The sequence below is a fragment of the Neolamprologus multifasciatus genome, chromosome 20 (genome assembly GCF_963576455.1).
Source record: "Neolamprologus multifasciatus chromosome 20, fNeoMul1.2, whole genome shotgun sequence".
Classification (NCBI taxonomy): domain Eukaryota; kingdom Metazoa; phylum Chordata; class Actinopteri; order Cichliformes; family Cichlidae; genus Neolamprologus; species Neolamprologus multifasciatus.
This window is the reverse complement of record NC_140458.1, coordinates 25851962-25874519: the sequence shown is the minus strand read 5'-3', so window position 1 is coordinate 25874519 and position 22558 is coordinate 25851962. Positions and strand designations below refer to the sequence as shown.

Here is a 22558-nt window from a genome sequence, read left to right as displayed (position 1 = left end):
AGCTAATCAGGCAGAGACGGATACATGTTTATTTAAAATACATTTTGATAGGATGTGCTGTCGTGATGATGTCGCTGTGATGTCGCTCAGATTTCTTTGGCCAAGTCCTCTAAGATCCTCTTCATCTGGAGGAGAAAAGGGAGAAGGAGGAAGAGATGGAGGTAAGGAACAAATGAGACTGCTTTGAATCCATAAGTAGCTATTTTCTCCCAGCGCCCTGCATAATTTTAACAAATCCATACAAGGACGTGGTCTCGTTTGCACAAAGTAAAGCTCATTTGAGGAACATGGGAATGTGACAAAAACGTGCATGTTGAAGGTAACATCTGTGCATGGGTGAAAGTACACAAAAACACTCCCTACCTCTGGCCACGTGATAAGCCCGACCAGCTTTCCTTCGTCTGCAACAAACAAGGTTTGGGATTCGAGTAAACTCAGTATGCTGTGGGCCTGAGAACACGCAGAGGAAAAAAGGGTTAATGAAAGCAATTTCTCAGATGAGATCATAAATATTCATCTGACGTCCTGGAAACTGCATGGTTTTTGTTGTTGTCGCTGTTTTGTTTCTTTCCCGCTGTTTTGTCAGACACGTTGCAAAGAAGACTTTTTTTTTAATTATATGCCCTGTAGATCAGACTGTCTTTATCTTCACATATTTAAGTAACTGAGTGTTTAGAGTGTTTTTCAGCCATCTGTTGAATCTAATTTTAATTTGCTCTCATTTGGCCTCATTTTTTGTCTCTTCCAACTTACAAGAGAAATATCCTGCTCTTTATGTGGCAGGGTAATGTAATCCAACAGTATCTGTCCACTATCATTTGTTAAGCAGTGTAGTGGAGGTTATTATTTCTGAGAACAGCTACCTGCTTATTTATAATAAAAAAAAAAAAGTCTAGCAAGTCCTCCAAAATAATTGCATATTGTTGATCAGAAACACAGGGATTTGGGTTCGCTGTGTGCAATTCAAAAATCTACTTCACTCTAATTGGCTACAAAGCTTTCTGTTTGAGTGTGCAGCGAGAGAGGGAGAGAGAGAGAGCACCAGTTAACAGGGCTTCTAACTGTTGGCACTTGGTTGCTGGTTGTTTGATTGGTTGGTATGCTGTGGGTATAAAAATATTTTGCAGGAAAAAAGATGGTGACAGCAACAAGGAGCAGGCAACGCCAGAAGGTGGAGGAACTGTAGTCTCCTGTTGCTTTAGCAGCTGATGAGTCAGTGAAGCACACGTGCCACAGCCTCTGCTACAACTTAAGGTTTTGTGAGGAAGGGAAGAGGATGCTTTTGCAACCCAGCAAGATAAACCCTATGTTCCGTTCACCTGCCAGAGACAAACCTCACAAAAGAGATTCATGATCTCATGAGTTTTGCTCCGTGCTTGAATAAAAGTGTTGTGCATTAAAAAAAGGTTTGTTGTATTTATATTTGTGATCTAATCATCAAAAAAGTGAGATTTTCTGGCATTCTGACTGCATTCTTTTTATGAGAACAGCAGCAGAGAGAACAGGTGGAGAGAGATGAAGAGTGTGGCAGATGGTTGAGGCACTCTAAGAGTTAGTGGAGAGGATCAGATAGACACGGATAAAGAGTTAACACAGTTCAGTTTATCCATTCAGAAAATTTGCTCATTACTTAAGAGAAGCAGGAGATGTGAGACCAGGTAGGTCCATTTTCAGAGACAGACTGCATCAGTGTTTTACTCATATCTAAATATTTAAAAACTAAGCTAGCTCCAGTTGCTTTTATTTTCAATTTCAGTCTGTGCATAAATGGAATAAAACAGTGAATGAAACAGCTCATTAGTTATTAGCTGTTTCCGACTAATTATGCTATGCTCTGCTAACTGCCTCCCGGTTTGTGCTTTGGAAAGTGTGCATCATCCTCCAGTTCTCAGAAAGTGATAAACAGGATTTCATGCAATTGTTGGGCCAACTGTTGCTTTAAATCAGTGACTGGTAACGCTGCCAGTTCCATTTAACAAAGGGCACCTACCTCATGAACAGTGTTGTGAGGTGATATCACGATGGAGGTTTGGTAAATGCAGCATCCTTCATCCAGATGTTTCTCCGGACTCTGCACACACACACGGTTTTCTATTGCTCATAAACATGAATCAGTAATTTGGAGTAAAATGCAACTGAAATATACAAAATCAAATGTTTATTTATTCAAATTATAATTGGTTAAGGAAAATATTCATGGTATAAACTCAAGTAAATCAAGTAAATGCCTTGATTGGTTTTATGTTGTACTTGCATAACAACACTAGAAACTAGAAAATTTAAATGTAATTTTGTAAGTACAATACAGTCAACATTTTGGGCAGACATTGTTTTGGAGTTTCACAGCTAAGCATGACCTGGAATTAATACCAGTAGGTTCCATTTTCTTGAAAAACTGATTTCCTACTTTTAACAGTTTATTGTAATCCTTCAAAAAAAAAAAGAAGTATTTTTCTGTGAATGGAAAATCCTTTAAAGTGGATGCAAGTTGTCATGAAATGAGCTCTTCCATCAGCTCGCAGTCCTGCCAGCACATCCTACTTCAATCATCTTTTTTTTCAGCTGTTTCACATTCAGTCAATGTCAAATGGATTGCACGGACACGCTCTGCTTTTTAAATGGCTGCTTTTAAAAAAAAAACCTCAGTGAACTCTCTGTATCCATTCAGCCTTTTCACCTCAGTCTTCCAGCGACGCAGGAACGTCAGCAGCTCTGATCGCAGGACAAACCCCAGCAAAATCTGCGACTCTTCAACAGAACAGAAGAGAGAAAATCAATTTTCTTTGCCACAGTCGGTGCTGCAGTTTAAAGTGCGCGCAGCTCTCTAGTGGCTTTGAGTCATCTGTTCCAAACACAAAAATTCATCCGTGCAATTGCTGTCGAAAGGCTCAGCTGCCCAATTGACTATTTTCTCATAATTGTCACCTTCTCGGGGAAGCACTTTTATGAAGCTGAACTGCAATTGTTCATCATTTTATTTTACTTTCAGTTGATCTTTGTGATGTCATACCTGTGCGTGCGCTTTAGACCAGCATGTATGTAAAATTTAAAAGCAATAAAATGAAGAAGAGATAATATAGGCAGACTATTGGAGTGAATTATGATCAAATACATTTGTCCGCTCACCGTAGGAGTCTACCACAGGGATTTGCATTTCAGTGCTGGTTCTGACAGCTTGCTCAGCCTCCACTGGCCCAGCTGCTTTCTGAAGCAGCACCGATTTCACCGCAACCTGTCCGACTGGTGTGGATGGAAGCCTGCAAGAGAGATGAATCGTGTCACACCTGGAGGAAAAGCAGCAGTGCTTAAATTAAATGATCAGTTCTGAAATTACATAATAGCGGCTGCCTAATGATAAACAGGAATGCATAAAGGAGAACTGCAATGCTCTGCTTTTACTGATGCTTTTGGATCACTTCCACCCCTCATACTCAGGATGCATGTTGTATAAGAGCTGGTTGGAAGTCAGACAGTACAGCTGCTGCTGTCAGGGCAGTGATGTAGAAGACCTTTTGTTATTCCAACAACACTTCATCTGGCAGACATAGGCTGATCCATGCGTTGTCTGAACTTACCAAAGTGGTGTCATGATATCTGTTAGTCCTGTGTGATACCGTCGATTTCGGTATCGATCTGATACCAAATAAATACAGGGTCAGTATTGCTGTTACTGAATAATTAGTTAACACGACAAAATACACTTTTCAGCCTTTATTTATTTTGAAACTGGGTTTCTGGCACTTTGTGTCAACTTCTGCTGTTTAAACCTGCTATAGGTTATAAATAAAATATATCTGAAAGTGTGACAGCATTAAGCATGAGAAAGCATTAAGGGCTGAAATCCTGTGTGGGTGGCAAACAGATGATGATCCAAGTATAGACACATAAATCTCTGTTAAAACTGAGTTCATTTGGATTTTCATTCTAATTACAGTTCAAAGCAGATATATGATTACTTACATTCATAGCCTCTGTGCCCAGTTTCCAGATATTGTCAGTGTGGGTTTTCATGATGAGTTTCTGTTGTGTTTTTTGTGGCTGACTTGGTTAAAAGATTAAATTCATTGTTGTGAGTGTTTTTATTCTGATGGTCGCCTGTGCTCCTGGGAATCGGAATGTAGGGGAGACAGGTTTGTTGATTGTTGATTGGTGAAAACGTCTTGATGCATTCTCAATCATCCAGGAAAGTAAATCTCCAAAAGTCGATTCTGTTCATCTGGACGTAGCGTTTTGTGGGAGAAACGTTTCGTCACTCATCCAAGTGACTTCTTCAGTCTCAGCTGACTCCAGGTTTCCCCAATCTTATAAACATCCAGAACACCCTGGATTTTGTTGAGTGGGTGAGAGATGTCATTATTGAGGCAGATGAAACCATGGTCTCGTACGACGTTACATCTCTCTTCACTTGCATCCCAGTCATGGAAGCGTTGGAGGTAGTCCGTAAGAAATTACAGGATGACCCCAACCTCAGCAACAGGACCACTCTCAGCATCGACCAAGTGTGTTTGCTTTTGGAACTGTGTCTTCATTCCACCTACTTCACATACAAGGGTCAGTTCTACAGGCAGAAACATGGGTGTGCCGTGGGCTCCCCAGTTTTACCCATCGTGGCCAATTTGTACATGGAAGAAGTGGAAAAGAGGGCTTTGCTATCCTACCCTGGAACACCACCAAGCCATTGGTTCAGATATGTGGTTGACACCTGGGTGAAAATCAAATCTTAGGACGTACCACAATTCACGGATCACATTAACTCGGTGGACCGACACATCAAATTCACCAGGGAGGATATGAAAAGTGGCAGGTTAGCCCTCTTAGACTGCGAGATTTCCATCAGTAATGGGGGACATCTAAGCTGACGTGTACCGTAAACCTGCACATACGGAATCAGTATTTAAGGTTTGACTCTCATCATCCACTGGAGCACAAACTGGGTGCCACCAGGATGCTACAACACAGAGCGAACACCATCCCCACTGACACAGCGGCCAAGGAGACAGAAGAACAGCACATCAAGAAGGAGGATTGCCAGGATTTATACATCGGGGAAACCAAACAACCTCTGGTGAAGCGGATGGCACAACACAGAAGAGCTACCACGTCAGGCCAGGACTCTGCAGTCTATTTACACCTACAGGTCAGTGGACACTCTTTCAATGATGAGGATGTACACATCGTGGACAGGGAGGAACGCTGGTTTGAGCGCGGAGTCAAGGAGGCCATTTACATGAAAAGGGAAAGACCATCTCTGAATCGAGGAGGGGGCCTAAGGGTACATCTTTCGCCATCTTACAATGCTGTGATTGCAGCCATTCCCCAACTCTCTGTGAATGGTACTCATGGCCATTGATCAGTGGTCTTTGATCAGTGGGTGTTGATCAATGGTCATGAGAATTTGCATAATTAAGATTAAGGAACTGACCTCCCAGCCCATTGTTCCTTCAGTGGGCTGGTTTCAGTCATTATGCAAATTTACTGTTTATAAGATTTGGGGAAACCTGATGACCTCACTTGGATGAGTGACGAAACGTTTCTCCCACAAAACGCTACGTCCAGATGAACAGAATCAACTTTTGGAGATTTTGATTGGTTAGACAGAGCGGTGATTCATTGGGGCAAAGGAGTAGCAGGAGAGTGGGTTTCTGTAGTGATCTGGCATTCTTTCAACAATGGAAGTAGAGTGCGTGTGAATATATGCATATGCGTGTTTGTATACTGCTGTGAAAAATTAAAGGAACTCTTTCAAAACACATCAAAAAGTCGTGCTGGATGCACTGATATGGACTGGATAATGTGCTTGGAATGAAAGTAAGGAAATTAAAATACAACCTACTGGGGACTGAATTAAAAGACATACCTAAAATCAAAGTGCAAAAATGTTGCAGCAGGCTGGCCCATTTTGCACAAACTTCATTGCAGAAACTAAAAATGGGACTCAGTAGTTTATATGACCCCCACATGCTTGTATGCAAGCCCGACAATGTTGGCGTGTGCTCCTAATAAGACAATGTCTGGTGTCCTGGGGGATCTTCTCCCAGATCTGGTGCAGTCCGGATTGCCTGTACTGTAGAGGTTTGAGCATCCCTCCATGAACATGATTCCCCAGACGATCACTGATTTACCACCAATCCGGTCATGCCGAATGAGGTTAATGGCAGCATAATTTTCTCCACGGCTTCTCCAGATCCTTTCACGTGTGCTCAGGGTGAACCTGCTGTGATCTGTGAAAAGCACAGGATGCCAGTGGTGGACCTGCCAATTCTGGTATTCTATGGCAGTGATCATCCTGTTCTGTCAAAGGAGCAGACATCAGTCCTGCTAATGGTTTAAGGACCTTCTACGGTCCTGTCAGCTCTCCTAGAGTAACTGCCTGTCTCCTGGAACTCAATAACACCAAAGCAGCTAAAACTGATGAACAACCTGACCCGATCAATATCCCAGACGTTCAACTAACTTGATGCTGTACTCTGATTAAAAAGTCTTCCCAGAATTTTTTAAGCAGTTTATATACAGCCATACATAAAAGTGTTAGTTGTATGTTTATTTACACTTTGGTTGGCTTCCTTATAGTTTTATAGTTTCAGTCATGGACTGAAGTTTTGTTGAAACTTTTGATACTCGGCATAACTTCCGAGTCTGAGGATCCAAACATCAACTGATGAAATATTTCACTGTGAAACACTGTTTGAAAAACAAGCTTTGAACAGCAATGAGAAAACCTAAACTTAACTAAAACAAACTTTATATTTTATTAATATAAACTTTGTATTCAGCTTTTTTCACATTTTCACACATTTCCCCATTTCTGGCTAGAATTCAGTAAAAGTGTATGTCTGTGAAGGTTCTCAGTCATCCAGGTCATCGTAGTCATAGGAGCTTGCAAAGAAAAGCGTCTGGACTTCTTTAAGTTACTTGAAGACGTTTCACCTCTCATCTGAGAAGCTTCTTCAGTTCTAAGGTCAAATGGTGGAGAGTCCCAGGAGAGTCCCAGTCCCAGATGGCTCAGGCGATTAGAGGATCATCAGGGGGTCCTTTTGTCCCTCTGTGGAGGGACACTCCCACTAGGTTTATATCTGGGACTCTCCACCATTTGACCTTAGAACTGAAGAAGCTTCTCGGATGAGAGGTGAAACGTCTTCAAGTAACTTAAAGAAGTCCAGACGCTTTTCTTTGCAAGCTCCTTTGACCAGTAATAGTGTACATTTCCATGCCTTATACATTAATATGACTTTCTTACTAATATAATGTTATTACACACACTGCTCAGCTAGATGCAAAAAACCCACAATCAGCACCAAAGTCAGAGGTTTACTACAGATTGTCAGACGGCCTTTTGTGTTTACTTACTGAGGACTTGCCTTCTTCAGAGAGGGAAGGTGTGGGAGCCTCTTGCTGATGGACAAGGCATCATAGAAAGATGGGCGTTGGCCAGAGCGTGACAGGGCATTGGCCAGCAGAGTCGCCAGGAGGATGGGTACAGCATGAGTGAACTGACCAGTCAACTCTATAGCCACAAGAACTGGGGACAAAGTGTGTGTGACAGCGCCAGAGAAGGCCGCTGCACCTAAAGCAGACAAACCATATGATGCACTTTGAATTGTTAATTTGTTAAATTTAATGCCACATTTCAGCAAATTTACTTAAAAACTTGAAAAGTTGAAAAGCATGATGATGATAGAAATTAACTTATTAGCTAAAACTGGATTCAAATTGTAGCTCTAGGAAAATGTTAAGCAAAATTTGAAGTAAACTGATTAATGCAGGCAAAATTGTCCCTTTCAGACATTCAGGCAAAAGTCAATGCGAGTGTAAAATATTAGCACCAAACTACTGCTGGTCAGGTTTTTCTACCAGCAAGTGCGTAGCCTCCTGGGTTTACAGAAGCCCACTGCTGGCCTGGAGTCACTCCAGTGGAAGACAAATAAGCGGCTCCTTCCCCAATCAAACGGCCAATAGCTGCCCCTGGAAAATAGAAACCAAAACGACCAATAGGAAAGGGTTTCTTACTTAGTAGCTTTTGCCATGTTAGGAAAAAGACAGCTTTCACTCCTGCAGATGGGGGATGCAGTGAGACAGACTTGTTATATCGAAATTTAAAGTTGAAACACTCACCATAGATGAACACTGGCATGAAGTATCCAGCTGGCAGAGGCAGGGTGCAGGCGAGGACCAACATCCACATCTCAGACACAACAGACAAAGACACAGAGTATCCAGAGGAGTCACATTGGTTCATGCTAAAGTGACTATCAGAAACTGTTCTCAGTGCAGAAATTTTCTTTTAAACTCATTTTCTTTTTTGTGCGTTTCCAAGGTGTTCTGTCTGCTTCAAACACAAATGAGAAGAAGAGATGTGTGGACACATAATGGGACTGATTAAAACCAGTAACTGGGCTATTACTTTAATAGCTGTTAAAGTTCAAAATCCCATTCTTTCCACCCGCAGTGTTGCTATTAAGCATCACAAGACATTTCATCCTCAAAGGTTAAACAGCCTTTAGTTTGCCTATTCTATTGTGAAAATGTCAATTACTGTATTCCAATTATGGGTCACTGTGACCCAGCAGAGAGGAACAAGAGGAGTCGCAGCCTTCTTAGGATTCCTAGACAGATAAAAAGATGATTTCATTGACCTTTGCATTGGCTGTACCTTCATGAGCAGAAAGAAAACCAAAGAGAAGTAGACAGAAGTCCCTGATGAGCTCCACTCCAACAAAGGCTGCAGCTGCTCGGAGGTGTTGTGGGATTGTGAGGTCCACTGCCTGCTATCCAGGAAAGAAGTGAGGAGCTCCTTCATGGTGTACTGATTAAAAGATTAGTGATATTAGTATTACTACCTCACACGTGCCATTATGAAACAAAAAACAAAGACTGATGCTAACATTGGTCCTCATTTACAAAGAGTGCGTTTGCACTGGAGCTGGGCGGATTGATCCAGATATCAACAGTAACGCCGGTGTTGGTATCGGATTGATACTTTGTTTCTATCCTTTAAGTTCAACATGTAGGAATTGTGTTAAATTATTTTTTAAGAAATAAAAAATATAACTCAATCAGGCATTATGAAAAGTATCTGAACTTTTTCGTGTTGACTGTCACGTCGATTTTACTTATAAACTATAGCACATTTAAACAGCAAAAGCTGACCCAAAGCACTTTATAAAAAGGCACATTTGCATTCCAGGTCTTAAAAACCCCAGTTTCAAAATACACGAAAAGCTGAAGTATGAGTTTTGTTGTCTTCTCTAATTACAGCCACAGATTTAGTGGCTGTTAAAATCAGAAAATGCAAATTCACGATGATTCATCTCATAACTCATTACACGCTGCTTTTCCCTACATAAGCTGCCATTAAGTTAAAAGTATCGATATCAGTGTTCATATCGGGAATTCTGGCCCTGTATTTGGTATTGGATGGATACCAAAATTTGCACACAAATCTGCATGTGTACCAATATTTTTTAACATTAATTTTTTTACCTTTATTAGATAGCACAGTGAAGAGCAGGCAGCGAAGGTGGCAGAGAGTGGGGAAAAACAAAGGGCCTCATGTTCGAGCTGAACCAGGGCTGCTGCCTAAACTGGTAGTTTTTCATGGAATAATTAAGCAATGGCTCATCAATGTTTTCTGAATTTGTTTGTACCCTATAATTTTTTTTAGAACTGCTTCAGATGCATACAAACAAATGATGAAGGCCTTCTTATAAAATTTATTTTAAATCTATTTGTTAATTTATAAATTTATTTTTTACTCGATTGGAAACACTTTGGAAAGATTTTCCTGCATTTTCCTGTTGGGCACTTCACGTGGAGGTAAACATGTTTCCTGTTGCAGAGACATGGATGAGCTGTAGCTGATGGTATGCAGATTGCACAAACCTGTTGGTTTAGACTGATTCAAAACAGGCCAGTGTCCACGTGCACATGACCATCACTTTCAGATGCAATACCTCTGCTAAGAGCATTTCTATGCTGATATTGATGATGATGTGATGGTGATATTCAACAACGGCATCGATTAGCGTCTTTGCTAGCTTAATGGGATTTTTATGATTTGAAAAAAAAAAAAACAGCAATCAGAGTCAATCAGAACTTTTTAAATGGAATTAGGAAACAAGAAAAGTTTCTTCTTTATGTTAGAACTGGGAAATTATTCAAGAAGCTTTGTGCCAAAAATCTCAGTTATGAGTTACTGAGATAGAATTAGATATTGTGAGCTGACACCCTGACAGAAATAAAAGTGAAATAAGCCTCTGTGGTGAGTGTAATAATGTCTAAGGAAGAGCAAAGTAATGACAAACACAAACAAAGTGTTTGAGCTTGTAATGGAGTTAAACAATCTGATCAGGCTCAGATCAAATGTTGGAGTGAGCGGTGAAATTGTTGCAGACTATAATTGTGGATTAATAGTTACAATTTATAGGAGGATGAGAGCAAGGCAGCATACACAGGAGTGACTCAGAATAAAGTGCATTATAATGAAGGAACATTCAGACGAAAGCAACAGCGTGACTCACTGCAGTGTTTATGTCTTCAAATGCTGCTGATGCCCACCTTAGAAGCCATGTAATGACCAGCAAAATGGGGAAACGTCAGTGATGCCAGGAAGAAGACAACCATGCCTGAGTACAGAGCCTTCCTGCAAAATACAGCCATTTGGTTCATTCCATTAGCTTTTAAAATTGTCTGTCCGACTTCTAAATAACTTGAAAATTTTTCCTATCTACTCTAGTCCATGTTTTCAGTGGTTTAAAGTGTGTTACTTGACAAATATTTGCTTCTATCTGGAAAAAAGGCAAATAAGTTGTCAACCAGATTTTAAAGCACAATTCCAGGTTGCAAAGAGCTCTCACTCTGTCGTCAGCATCTTGGCGAAAACTGGGTTTGTTTTAGTGAAACGCAGGATCCACCTGTGGCAGAAGAGGTAGCAGCAGCTCACAGCCCCACACAGCAGCCTGTTTTCAGACAGTGACACAAACCACAGTGAGAGATGAGAGGTTAATTTTAATCCAGGCAGCAACAGACTATCGGAAGTCATTAGACTTGGAGAAGTCATGGGAAGGAGAAGGAGGAGGAGGAAATGGTTGAGATGAGACTAAAAAAATTGGAATGCTAATTGGTACAGCAGGAAAAACAGCTGGTTTTCATTGTGACTGATATGAATACGAATGCCAGAAGTCAGGGATTATCTGTCAGACAGAGAATAAAAGAGGACCTGTTTGATTATGCAGATACTGTCAAAATAAACCTACCCCAGGAAAGCAAACAGCAGAATTTCCAGCGGGTAGAAAGGTAAAGCATCGGGGAAATTAGTTCTGAACAAGGCCTGGAGAGTCTCTGTGGACATAAAACAAATTGCATCACTTCAATCTCCCCCACAGCCTTTCAGGAGTTAATAATCCCTCACATTACTGAACTCAAAATGTATTGGATTTTACAGTCTGCCAGCTTAAATGCTTCCACTAACTTTGCCAAAGTTGATGTTTGACATGGCGAGTTATTATATAGCTGTCAACATTACTGACAACAGAAAGAAATAAAATCAGAATTTAAAAAAAGAAAATATTTCATTTAATTAAGGATTTACTTCAACATGAGACATCTTCATGATAAATACCATTAGAGAGATGGAGAGTCTGTTTATGTCAGACAGTCTGGCACATGGGTTTCTGAGAGATCCATGTCGTCAACATGATCAACAGGCCTCTGAAAAAGCTGCAGTGACATACATCTTCTGCCCACTGGTGGATTATTGGTGCACTGCAGGCAGTAAAGGAGCTGCTGTCATGTAGACAAAGCAACAGGCCACACAGTCTCTTCTTTGAATTCAGGTGTTTTCAGTCCATTTACCACAGGCTCGGAAAAATCAAGCACCTATCCACGCAGTCTGCTTTTACAAACACTGGTAAGAGAACAGGTCGTTCTGCAGAGCTCACTGAATTCCAATGCTCCTCTTAAGTGGATGCTGGATGCTTAAGTGGAAGTGAATGCTGATCAATGTAAAAGGAAAACGTGCTTAAAAAGCAGAAAGTAAAGCTAGACAATGCAAATAACCAGGAGCCACTACGAATGATTTTACAGAAAACTCTGGGAGTGGATAGACTTTGTGGTCGACCTGGCAAAGGTCAAGGGGTGACTGAGACAATAACTATAAAAGGACATGAACCTAGAGGGAAACGGGTGGGAAAAGCAGTGGGGACAAATCAGGGATGACAAGGGAAGTAGAACCTTTAGCAAGGCACAGGGGACAAACATCTATCAAAATAAAACAGGAAGTGGCAAGACGAGCAACACCAAACACAGCGATTGAGACGGGCAGGATGAACTGAAACAATAACTTAAATATAAACAAAACCAGGAAAACCGAGGGAAAACATAAAGCAACTGTAAACGGTAAGTATTAAAATAACCAAAACTAAGAGGTCCTTAACTTAGAAAAATTGGGACAGCAACCCAGGACCATGACATGATCAGCTGTCAATGGTACTATTGCACAGTGGAAACCAGCGTCACACAGTGTAAAAAAAAGTCTCCAACGCTCTGCTGACTCAGTAACAGCAGACTTCCAGATCTTCTCTGACATTAACATCAGCATAAAAACTGTGCAGTTGGAGCTTCATGTCCTGTGTTTCTACAGCTGAGCGCTCATGTAGGTGTAGCGTGTAGGTGGCCCAGTATAATCTAGGACATTTATGTTTAAAATGTCATTATTTTCCTACGCAGTTGTTGGTGTTAAGTGGTCCAGCTTTTAAAAAGGAAATAGCACAGTGTCCTTGTAAGTCTGACTTCAGTAAAATCTCAGCTCTTCAGTCATTATCATCTTATTATCTTGGACTTGTTGCTGTGAGGAGCTGTTACTGTGGCCTGATTATTGAGCTGTTAGCTGCTGGAAAGCAAGTTTATTACCCTAACCCTTTCCTGCAGGAATTTGGTGTTTGGATCCAGTTTGAATCAACATGCTGTCTGGTGGAAGGCTGTGGATAATTAATAGATTTGGACCCTCTGCACCACCTACTCGACGTACTGCTGATCATTTTTCTCTGACATCTGTTTCAGTTCCACTGCCCCAAGCACTGATACAGAAAAACAAGGCGTGCATTCATATTAAGCTTCTCATTTTAGAATATTTAGATTTTGATTGAGTGAACCGTGTTCTTCTTTCTTCTTTTGGCCACTGCAACACAATAATTTTCCATATTTGGGGGGAATTTCTTCTTCTTCTAGGCTTTATTTGGCTCTTTTTTTTCTGTGACTCTAAAGTAAACCCTCTACTTGTAGACTATTAAAGGAGCAAGTGGTGTTTAGTGCATCCATCACCTCCATCTCCACCCCACACTGCTAAAAGTCGGAAGGTCAACGCCCCACAGGCTGCTGAGAAGAAGCATGGGCAGTAATGCCTCAGGGCGAAGTGAGAGCTCATCACCTCCACAGAGAACAACACACCTGCAGGGGAAGAGGAGCAAAGACACAAAGGAATAAGAGGAAGGTGCGGATGACATTTTGCATGGGACGGCAGTAGCCCTTTCTACTGTAAACAGTACAATCTTTGGAAGGCTGTAATAAATAGTGTTGTCTGCATCTGTGCCAACAGAAATAGGGGTATATTTCAGGTGTTAATAGACCCCCTGCTGTTTTATGTAAATTGTGACATTTTGAGCTTATCCTTCAAGCACAAACCTTTGGCAAAGAACCTCCAGCAAGGATGCAAAAGAGAAATGCAAGTAAGAAGATCAAAATATTAGGCGGAGAGGTGATCAAAGGAGGAAGAGGTGAGGGAGGAACATATACAAACACGATGGGGGACCAAAAAGGGCTGAGGGAGGATAAAGAACAGCAACTTTGTGACGCTTGCAAAAGGGAAATCAAAGGCAGAAAAGAGCATTACCTGAGTAACTGTGCGAAAAACAGATTTGCTGTGAGCAGATACATAAAAAGTTATTGATTGTAAAGCTCAACCTGGCTTTCTCACCGCCAATGGGAGCTCCGAAGCAGCTGGCTACCCCGACCCCGGCAGATACAACCAACATTTGTCCAGCTGCTTTTTCCTACAAGAAACACATGCTGTAGTGTGTGTGCTGTCTCTTTTTTCAGACCTTTATGCTTTAAAGAACATAGCAGGATTTCATTTATTGTTTTCCAGAGAAGCATTTCACACCCCGTCTGAGCCCATCTGAGGTCCCTTGCTATGATTCAAATAACATGGCCTCCAAACAGTGGAAGAATCAAATGCAAAGCTCTTAACATTTAGATATCACTCAGGCCTTAACAAGCATGTAGAGCCTATGTTCTCTTATTGTGTTTCCTGTAAAGATTACTGTCTTTACTGGAATTATTTCAGTCCTTAGATGTGATTCATTTTTTCTGATGTGTCAAAAGCTGCAGTTCTTCAAACGGCCACTCGTGGCTGGCTCCAAAAATGAGTCGTCCTCCATAGACCATCATGTTAAAACGCCCAAATTTAAAGTATAAACCAAAAATGTTTGCAACCTGAAACAAGAAGCAATTTTAGTTTTTATCGCTAATTTTCTCATTTAGGACAACTGCATGAGGGTTGGAGTTTGCATTATTTGCTTATGGCAGCTTTGGCTGAGAGGTGGAAGATGACACTGGCCACTTACAGCTAGAGCATTCTGGAAAGGCTTCACCTGAGCACTGATCTGGACTTCTTAAAAACATTTGCGTCCTTTTGAGCATTTTTAATGGAATTATCTGACAAATAATGGGCTGCTGTGCGATTAATATTTCTAGACTGTCCAGGAAGACTGTAGACAAGTTCTAGTATTTTATTTATGCATCACTTACTTTTATTTCACTTAGCACTTATTTCAGCACTTTCATTATCAGGTATCTGTTACAGCAGTTAGGCTTTGATCTTAACCCAAGGATTAAATGTGTTGCAATGAGGTAATAATAATAATAATAATAATAATGGATTGGATTTATATAGCGCTTTTCAAGGCACCCAAAGCGCTTTACAATGCCACTATTCATTCACTCTCGCATTCACACACTGGTGGAGGCAAGCTATGGTTGTAGCCACAGCTGCCCTGGGGCAGACTGACAGAAGCAAGGCTGCCATATCGCGCCATCGGCCCCTCTGGCCAATGGCGCGATATGGCTCTGTAAGCAGACAGAGATGAAGATAGATTGGCAAATAGATTCTGAGTCAGAATTATTTGTCCAAACAGATTAGGGGTCCTATTTACAGCAAAATGATGACATCCAGTGTTCACACTAGGGCTGCCACAAATGATTATTTTGATAGTCGTCTAGTCAACATTATTTTTGCAATTAGTCAACTAATCAGATCATGCATCCACTGGACGTAAAACTACAGCTTATTGCACCAGCATGCATCTGCTCTTATATAACTATCATTAGCTTACAGCTTTAAGTGTTTAAGGTATGTGCTAATTAAAAATAAAGACAAGATGATAGTTTATTAAATTTTAATGAAATTTGCAGATTGTTTCGGTGAAGTTTAATAAACTCCTTGCTATCTAAAATATAACGGGACACCGGAGTATATTCTCGAGCATCTCACACTTCTGATAATCATTTGTCTACTTGACGTTTATTCAGCTGTGTAAAAACTATAACTTTGATCTCAGCCAAACCGAACAAATAAAATACTAAAAAAAAGCCAAACAATAACATTTTTAAGTTATCTAAGTGACTTATATATGTTTAACCTGAGTAGCGAAAGACCATGGTGGGTTTGAAAACGATTTGCCAGGAGTCCGGTGTTCTCACGGGCTCTAGTGAGCCTTGCCCCCAGGCTAGCTATCGAGCTAGTGGGTAACAGACGTCTCCGAAAACGTCGGAGCGCTTTTGAAAATATGTGGTGTTTTGATAAACTGAGCAGATATCTGAGGTTTACACAGCTACATTCTCGCCTGAAAGTATGTTAAACGTTTATTTTGTGACCCAGAAAGAATAATAAGAGTAATATTAAAACTAACTAGCTGCCGCCATTGTTGGAAACTGAGCTGGGCTGCGCTATGAATTCTGGGACAGAGCTACTTCTTCTTCTTCGGGGTTTAACGGCAGCTGGCATCCTTGTACATGCAGTGCTGCCATCTTCTGTTTCAGTCCGTTATTACACTCTTAAATCCTACTACTTATTCCTGCGTCTTTTGTGATCTTACAAAGCTTCAAATGACGCATCGACTATTAAATCAGTCGTCGATGATTTTGATAGTCGACGTAATCGTGACTAGTCGACTAATCGTGGTAGCCCTAGTTCACACTCCTTTAGTTTTTTACTAACTTCTAAATCTCTGTCATTTTAGCCACTAAATGGATTTATATAGCACCTTTCCACTCATGCTGAGCACTCAACTTTCTGTCTCACTCAACTATGTCATTCACCCGATCAAACATTTATTTAGGCCTAAGCACACGTACTGCTTTGGTATGGAACGCCAGGACTGCCATAATGAATTATTATGAATGAATGAATGAATTATTGCCACATTTAATTAATTATTTAATGGTGTATTTAATTAATTCATTATGGCAGTCCTGGCGTTCCATAGTATGGAGACAAGTTAAAGTTGTGTATTTTGTGCAAAGACACTTGGATTGGTGAACTGGAGGGGTCAGGGATTAAACCAATGACCTTGTGATTGGTAGATTACCTACTCTAACACCTGAGCTTCAGCTGTGCCACTAAATCATCTCTGGCTTTGTTTGCCTGGTGTTTGGTACTTGATGTGCAATATAAGGGGTTTATCAAAGCTTTTTTCTTTTTTTTTTAACTGAAAGGTTTCTGGGCTTAAATATCAAAAAAGTTGAATTAAAATTTGCTTTATTTCTAACATACACAGACTGTTTTAATGTACAGCATCCTTTTTAGTTACTTCTCTGTGCTTTACCTTCTTATCACGTTGTATGAGAGTGCAGAGATTGCTCAGGTAACCTCCCACCATGGTGGAAAGATGCACAAATGGACCCTGATGTTTCGAGGTAAATATACAGAACCGTCACAACAAATCAGAAAACACACCATTAGCAAAATGATTACATTACTGCTGCGTATTCTGAGTAACAAAAAGACATGCTGAGTCATCTTACCACTTTGCCCAGGAAAACAGTGCTGCCAGCTGCCAGTGTACAGATAAGGCCCAAGAACTTGGAAAACAAATTAGTGAGAGACAAATAATGCGGCATTTCAAATCCCGCCAACATGGTTCTCACCTCTGGTATCCCTGAGCCTGAGAAGATAAACAATTGGGATTACAAGATTGTTTTGACTGAGTTTGAGGTACAAAAGCAATCACAAAGGGAAAAAAGACTATTATAGGTGAATACGCAAGAATGATTTTTGAATAATTAAATAGAGGAGAACGGCAAGGCAAGGATTTCTTTGGGACTTAAAAAGACAATCAACACAAAACAGGCAAGCTGAAGATGAACTGTGTTTCAGTATTTGATTGTAAAGGCTATATCTGCACAGAGGGATTTTGGTTGCATAAATCAAACCAATTTCTCCTTTTTTATAGTTCAGCTGAGATGTCTCCTTGTTTGCTTTGTTTGCAAGTAAGAGACCAGAGGGGCCAGTGGGCTACAGTACAGAGCTGCACTGCGAACGGTGGACAGATAGAACACATAGTCCCTTAGATATGCTTTATCCTACATTCTTCATACTTCATATAAGATTTCTGAGACTGCTAATATAATAGTTGACTTCTTCATATCTCATTTGACTATTTTTCAATACCATTTATTTTAGATAGACAGAAAGACATTTCCAAGAGAAAAAGTGGGTGATGAAAAATGAATGTTCACATTCATTTGTGCTCATTTATCTTTTTTCTAAGACTATAATGAAGATAAAAAGGTTTAATGTCCTTTCATGTTACAGTGGGGCCGCACAAAATCATCTTGGATAATTAGCCTTTATAATATTATGCCATGTTGTAGCCAAACACTACATAACTTCCACGGTGATGATCACTTGTAAGTGAATAAATGGCAAAAGCTTGCTACTGCAATACTCATTAGCTCACACACATCCACATTTGGTAGAGACTCAGTGTTTGCTTAGCTGTCACATCTAAAAAAAACTGGTGCTTTAATGCATGGGCTCACAATTTTTCCAAGTCTGTCTTACAACAATAATCAGGTTTGCATGTAAATATATGGAGAGTTTTTCGTGCTGTAGTAGTTCCTGTTGTTCACAATAATAATCACTTTCTATTGATTTTTAACCATGTAACAAGTGTTTGAGACCTCTATATCATTAGTGTTGTTGTTTTGTATGTTTATGTTAAAGTTGAATTAAAAGTATAAATAAATAGTATAAATAATATAAATACACTCGAGTCTGAATCTAGAGACATTATGAGGCGCTGATGATATGAGTTGTAAAGAAAAATCAAGTCTTTTTAGTTATAAACATCATCTTTGGACACAAATAGTTTTGCTTTTTTCTTTCAGTTTTGACATGGACACCTTTGTTTTAGGTAAGCTTGTTGATTAAAAATGTTCTCACGGAACTAAATTGCATACTGAAGAACGTTTCAAGGAAGGGGTGTTTTCTGCTAGAGCTTTGTTTGTAGTGTGTGGTCACTATCCCCCAAGCCACAATCTAACCAAGATAGATTTGAGACCTAAAATAAAAACTAATTCTCTCTTTCTTCACCTGTGGACTTGGATGGTTGCAATGCCATGCTCTCAGAATACAGAGAAAAGCAGCACAGCCTGTGAAAAAAACACCTGAACTAATCATGTTTCCTGCTTGTTGCTCAACAGACCTGTGGAGAAAGGACAGATGTTGTGGGAGAATGATGATGCAATGGCACAAATGCATGCTGGGTAAAGAGTCCAGCACAGAAACTGCAGCAAAACATTTCCTTCCAGCATCGTATAAAGCCACTGGTGAGCTGCAAGAGACACGAGAGAGAAGCACTGATTATTTGTGTGCTTTGCTTACTTAGCTTGTGTGTGTGTGTGTGTGTGTGTATCCACCTCGCAGCAGCTTCGCTACACTGAGGTCCATGAGGAAACTGAGGATGGCAGTCAAAATACCCAGAGCAGCGTAGCCATACCATTCAATCCCACACACTGTTCCCAGACAACACCTCAGCTTCAACAGCAGCTCTAAGGAAACAAAAAGGTTTAGCATGTCAGAGCAACAGCGTTGTGCTGAGATGTTACAGAGGTGGTAAAGTTAAAAGGTAAAGTTCACAATTACTTGGAAAGCTGTGGAGCATTAAAGTTTTTTACATTTTTCATCAGATTGGATTCAGTTCAGTTTCGATTCAGCAGTTTCCAGAGTAGGTTTGAATCTTTTAGGTTAGTTTGCATTGTTTGATTCCAGCCTTCTAGTTGTTGCCTTTGTATTAGATTGTGCAAAACAATCTGAAAATACAAACACTTGGCTCACAGTCGTATGAGCATCCCAACGTATTGAACATAAAATGATCATATTAAAAATAGGCCGAAACTAAGGATATTTTTTTAATAATAATAATAATAATAATACATTTTATTTGAGGGCGCCTTTCAGAAACCCAAGGTCACCTTACAAAAAACACAATTAATAAAAGGAACAGTAGTCATAAAATACATAAAATAAGTTAAAATTACAAAACAGAGCGTGACAACAGATAAAATCAGCATTAAAGTGAATAAGCCGAGCGAGCAGAGCGACTGAAAGCTCTGTCCCCCATAGTAATAAAGTGTGAGGACGGAACAGTAAAATGAATAGCAGATGATGATCTGAGAAGGTGGGAAACAGTGGTGATATGGAGCAGGTCAAACAAATATGAAGGAGCAGATTTATGGATACACTTGTATGTAAGAAGTAAGATTTTAAAATTTATCCTGGCTTCTATGGGCAACCAGTGATTGTTTTCTTCATCTTGTTTTGTTCTACTTTTGTTTGTCCACTTGGAGTTAACCTCTTAAATGGTAAATGGCCTGTATTTGTATAGCGCTTTAAGCCCCAACGACCCCTGATGCGGCAGCAAAAGGCAGGAGATCAGGTAGGCTTGGGGCTTAAGAGGTTAATAATAATAATAAAGTATACTTTATTGATCCCCGTGGGGAAATTCCTCTCTGCATTTAACCCATTCCCTCAGTGCTGTATCCTGGGTAATCAGTTGTTTTGGGTCTCACAACATCACAGACCCTCGCTCAGGCGAGCCAGCCGGGGGTGATCAGGCCCCGACTTGCATACCAGTAGCTACCAACGGATCAGCCCTCTTAATCCACAGCCACCTTGTGGCTTTCTCTGCTGCTTCTCTCACAGCCTGGATGACATTCTTTTTGGCTGCCCCACCCACACCCAGCCAGCCGAGGACATTGCAGTGATCATCCTGCAAAGCCCCTGGATCGCAGGAACGCCGACGATACCGACCATCGCCCGGGCCTTCGGGCAGCTGCTGACGTGTTCTAGGGTGCCTCTTCCAGAGCACAGGGGACAGACAGATTTCCCCCACACTTGTGTATTCAACTATGGAGCTGTGCACAATCCTTATTTTTTAGATTTGTGCAAGGCTTGAGTCAGATGACTTAACTTGAAACAACAGCTACAGAATCGTATAAGCTAATATTGAAGTAAGCACCCATCAGAACAAACACTATGTTCAAACATGCTGTACTTAAGTAGAACTACAGACACTAGTGCTAAAAACACTCCAGAAAAAGCTGAAGTACTGATTCAACCTCTTTACTCAATTAAAAGTGAAAAAGTACAGGATCTGAAATGTACTCAAAAGTATAAAGTAGCTCTTTGGAGGAAGTTTCTACCACATATATCCGTGTAAAGGTAACAGGAATATTTTTAGCACTAGTATTTGTACTTCTACTGCAGTAAAGAATACTTTTACTTACTTCAGTATTAGCACGACTGGTTCTGTAGTTGTTGTTTCAAGTTAAGTGACCTGACCCAAGCCTTGCATGAATCTAAAAAACAAGGATTGTGTGCAGCTCTGTGGTTGGATACACAAGTAACAATGAAATCAAATGACAGTTTAGTATAAGTGAAATAACAGAAGTATAAAAATATAATATGAAAGTTAAATCACCAGATGTATAGTATGAAATATAACAGCAACCGATTATACTTAGGTATGAGAACTGAATATTAATGAGATATCAAATCAGTAATTAGGTTTCAGTGTTGCACCCTGTCCTTAGAGCAGAAAATACATATTTAAAAGATGTGATAATATCTTATCAATAAACTCTGTTACTGAGTTCAAGATTCTAATCAATGTATGACTTTTCAGATTGAGGTCAAACCAAACTGGAGTTCCAGCATAAAACTACATACTTGATTAAGATTGCACACGGCTGCTCTCAGATAGATTGATTGCATCAGTATTGATCAGATTATAACGATTTTCCAACCACTCTGACCTTTGACAACAGCACGGTGCCGTCTGCATGGTTTCCATGGATCCGAAATGAGCGGGCTCTTATTGTTGGATGTGTCCGATTGATTTTCTTGCTCCCAATTGTTGTTCTCGCCATCTGCTTTACTCCTTCGAGGCTCATCCGGGCTCTTCATTTTGTCTTGAAGTGTTTGCATTGCAGTGTGACTAATGCAATTACAAATAATCTGCTTGAATGAAGATAAAATACTTACATGTAAGACAAGCAGACTTACCTTCAAGCCCCAATTGAAGTAGTATGATGTGTTACAGACAAACGTCTGTGTGTAGTACATACAAACTGGTAGCTGGTTGTCAACTGACCTCTGTTAATGTGTTATCATTAAGGTGATGGGGTAGTCACGGCTGAAAGGGTAGCTAATATTAACTCTTTGGGGGAACATGGGTATGTGCCCTTCATTTGTCTGGATGTGCATGATATTCAGCTTTTAGGTAAAACAAAATATACTTAAAATACATGTTCCACTGTGTAATTTATGAATTATCTGATAACTTTAGCTATTAGAATCTGATAAATTTAACTGGTTAAACTAAAAATTGCGATTTGTTATATATATTAGATATTCAGTGTCTATTTTCCAAGGTCATAGAGGACTTAAAATTGTAAAATGAATGATTTTCTTTTTTTTCCTTTTTCAAATAACTTAATGGTCCGACTTTTAAGAACAAAAACAGAATATTATATTATATTATATTATATTATATTATATTATATTATATTATATTATATTATATTATATGGAAATGCATTCATTTAAATATAAACTTGAAGGTAGGTCAGTTGAAAATCAGTTTTAATCTGAGCTTTTGTTACTGCAATAGCTTTACAACTGCAAGAATTGCAATAAAAAAAAAAACATGACCTTGCTTAGAAGAGTGATTATCTTTAAAGATAATCACTCTTCTAAGCAAGGTCATGGTTTTTTTTTGTTTGTTTTTTTTTATTGCCCTGAGAACCAGAAAAAAAACGTTTTGCACGAAACTGTCATTGTGAATTCTCTTAATGTCCCAAACTTTGCAGGAAATGCAGGTTTAGCTTCAACAGGTTGCTGAAGGTCAAGGTAATCATTGTTCAGTCCTGGAATACACATACACATGTGTGCGCCCCCCCCCCCCTCCCCCCACACTTTAAATCAGCCCTAAGTTAATCGCTA

General features: G+C 40.0%; 1 protein-coding gene across 1 annotated transcript; it reads right to left on the bottom strand.

Annotated features, from left to right (window-relative positions):
* Window positions 1-10: 10 nt before the first annotated feature.
* Window positions 11-22034, bottom strand: clcnk (chloride voltage-gated channel K). The gene is given in 20 exon segments (XM_085146380.1): window positions 11-125; window positions 364-450; window positions 1991-2071; window positions 2678-2748; window positions 3127-3257; window positions 7348-7564; window positions 7852-7962; window positions 8113-8182; window positions 8651-8803; window positions 10555-10639; window positions 10854-10955; window positions 11253-11337; window positions 13318-13443; window positions 13970-14045; window positions 16878-16955; window positions 17077-17216; window positions 18759-18887; window positions 18973-19104; window positions 21370-21480; window positions 21483-22034. Coding segments are annotated over 20 exon segments (2049 nt in total). The 5' UTR covers window positions 21508-22034; the 3' UTR covers window positions 11-86.
* Between the last annotated feature and the right edge of the window lie 524 nt (window positions 22035-22558).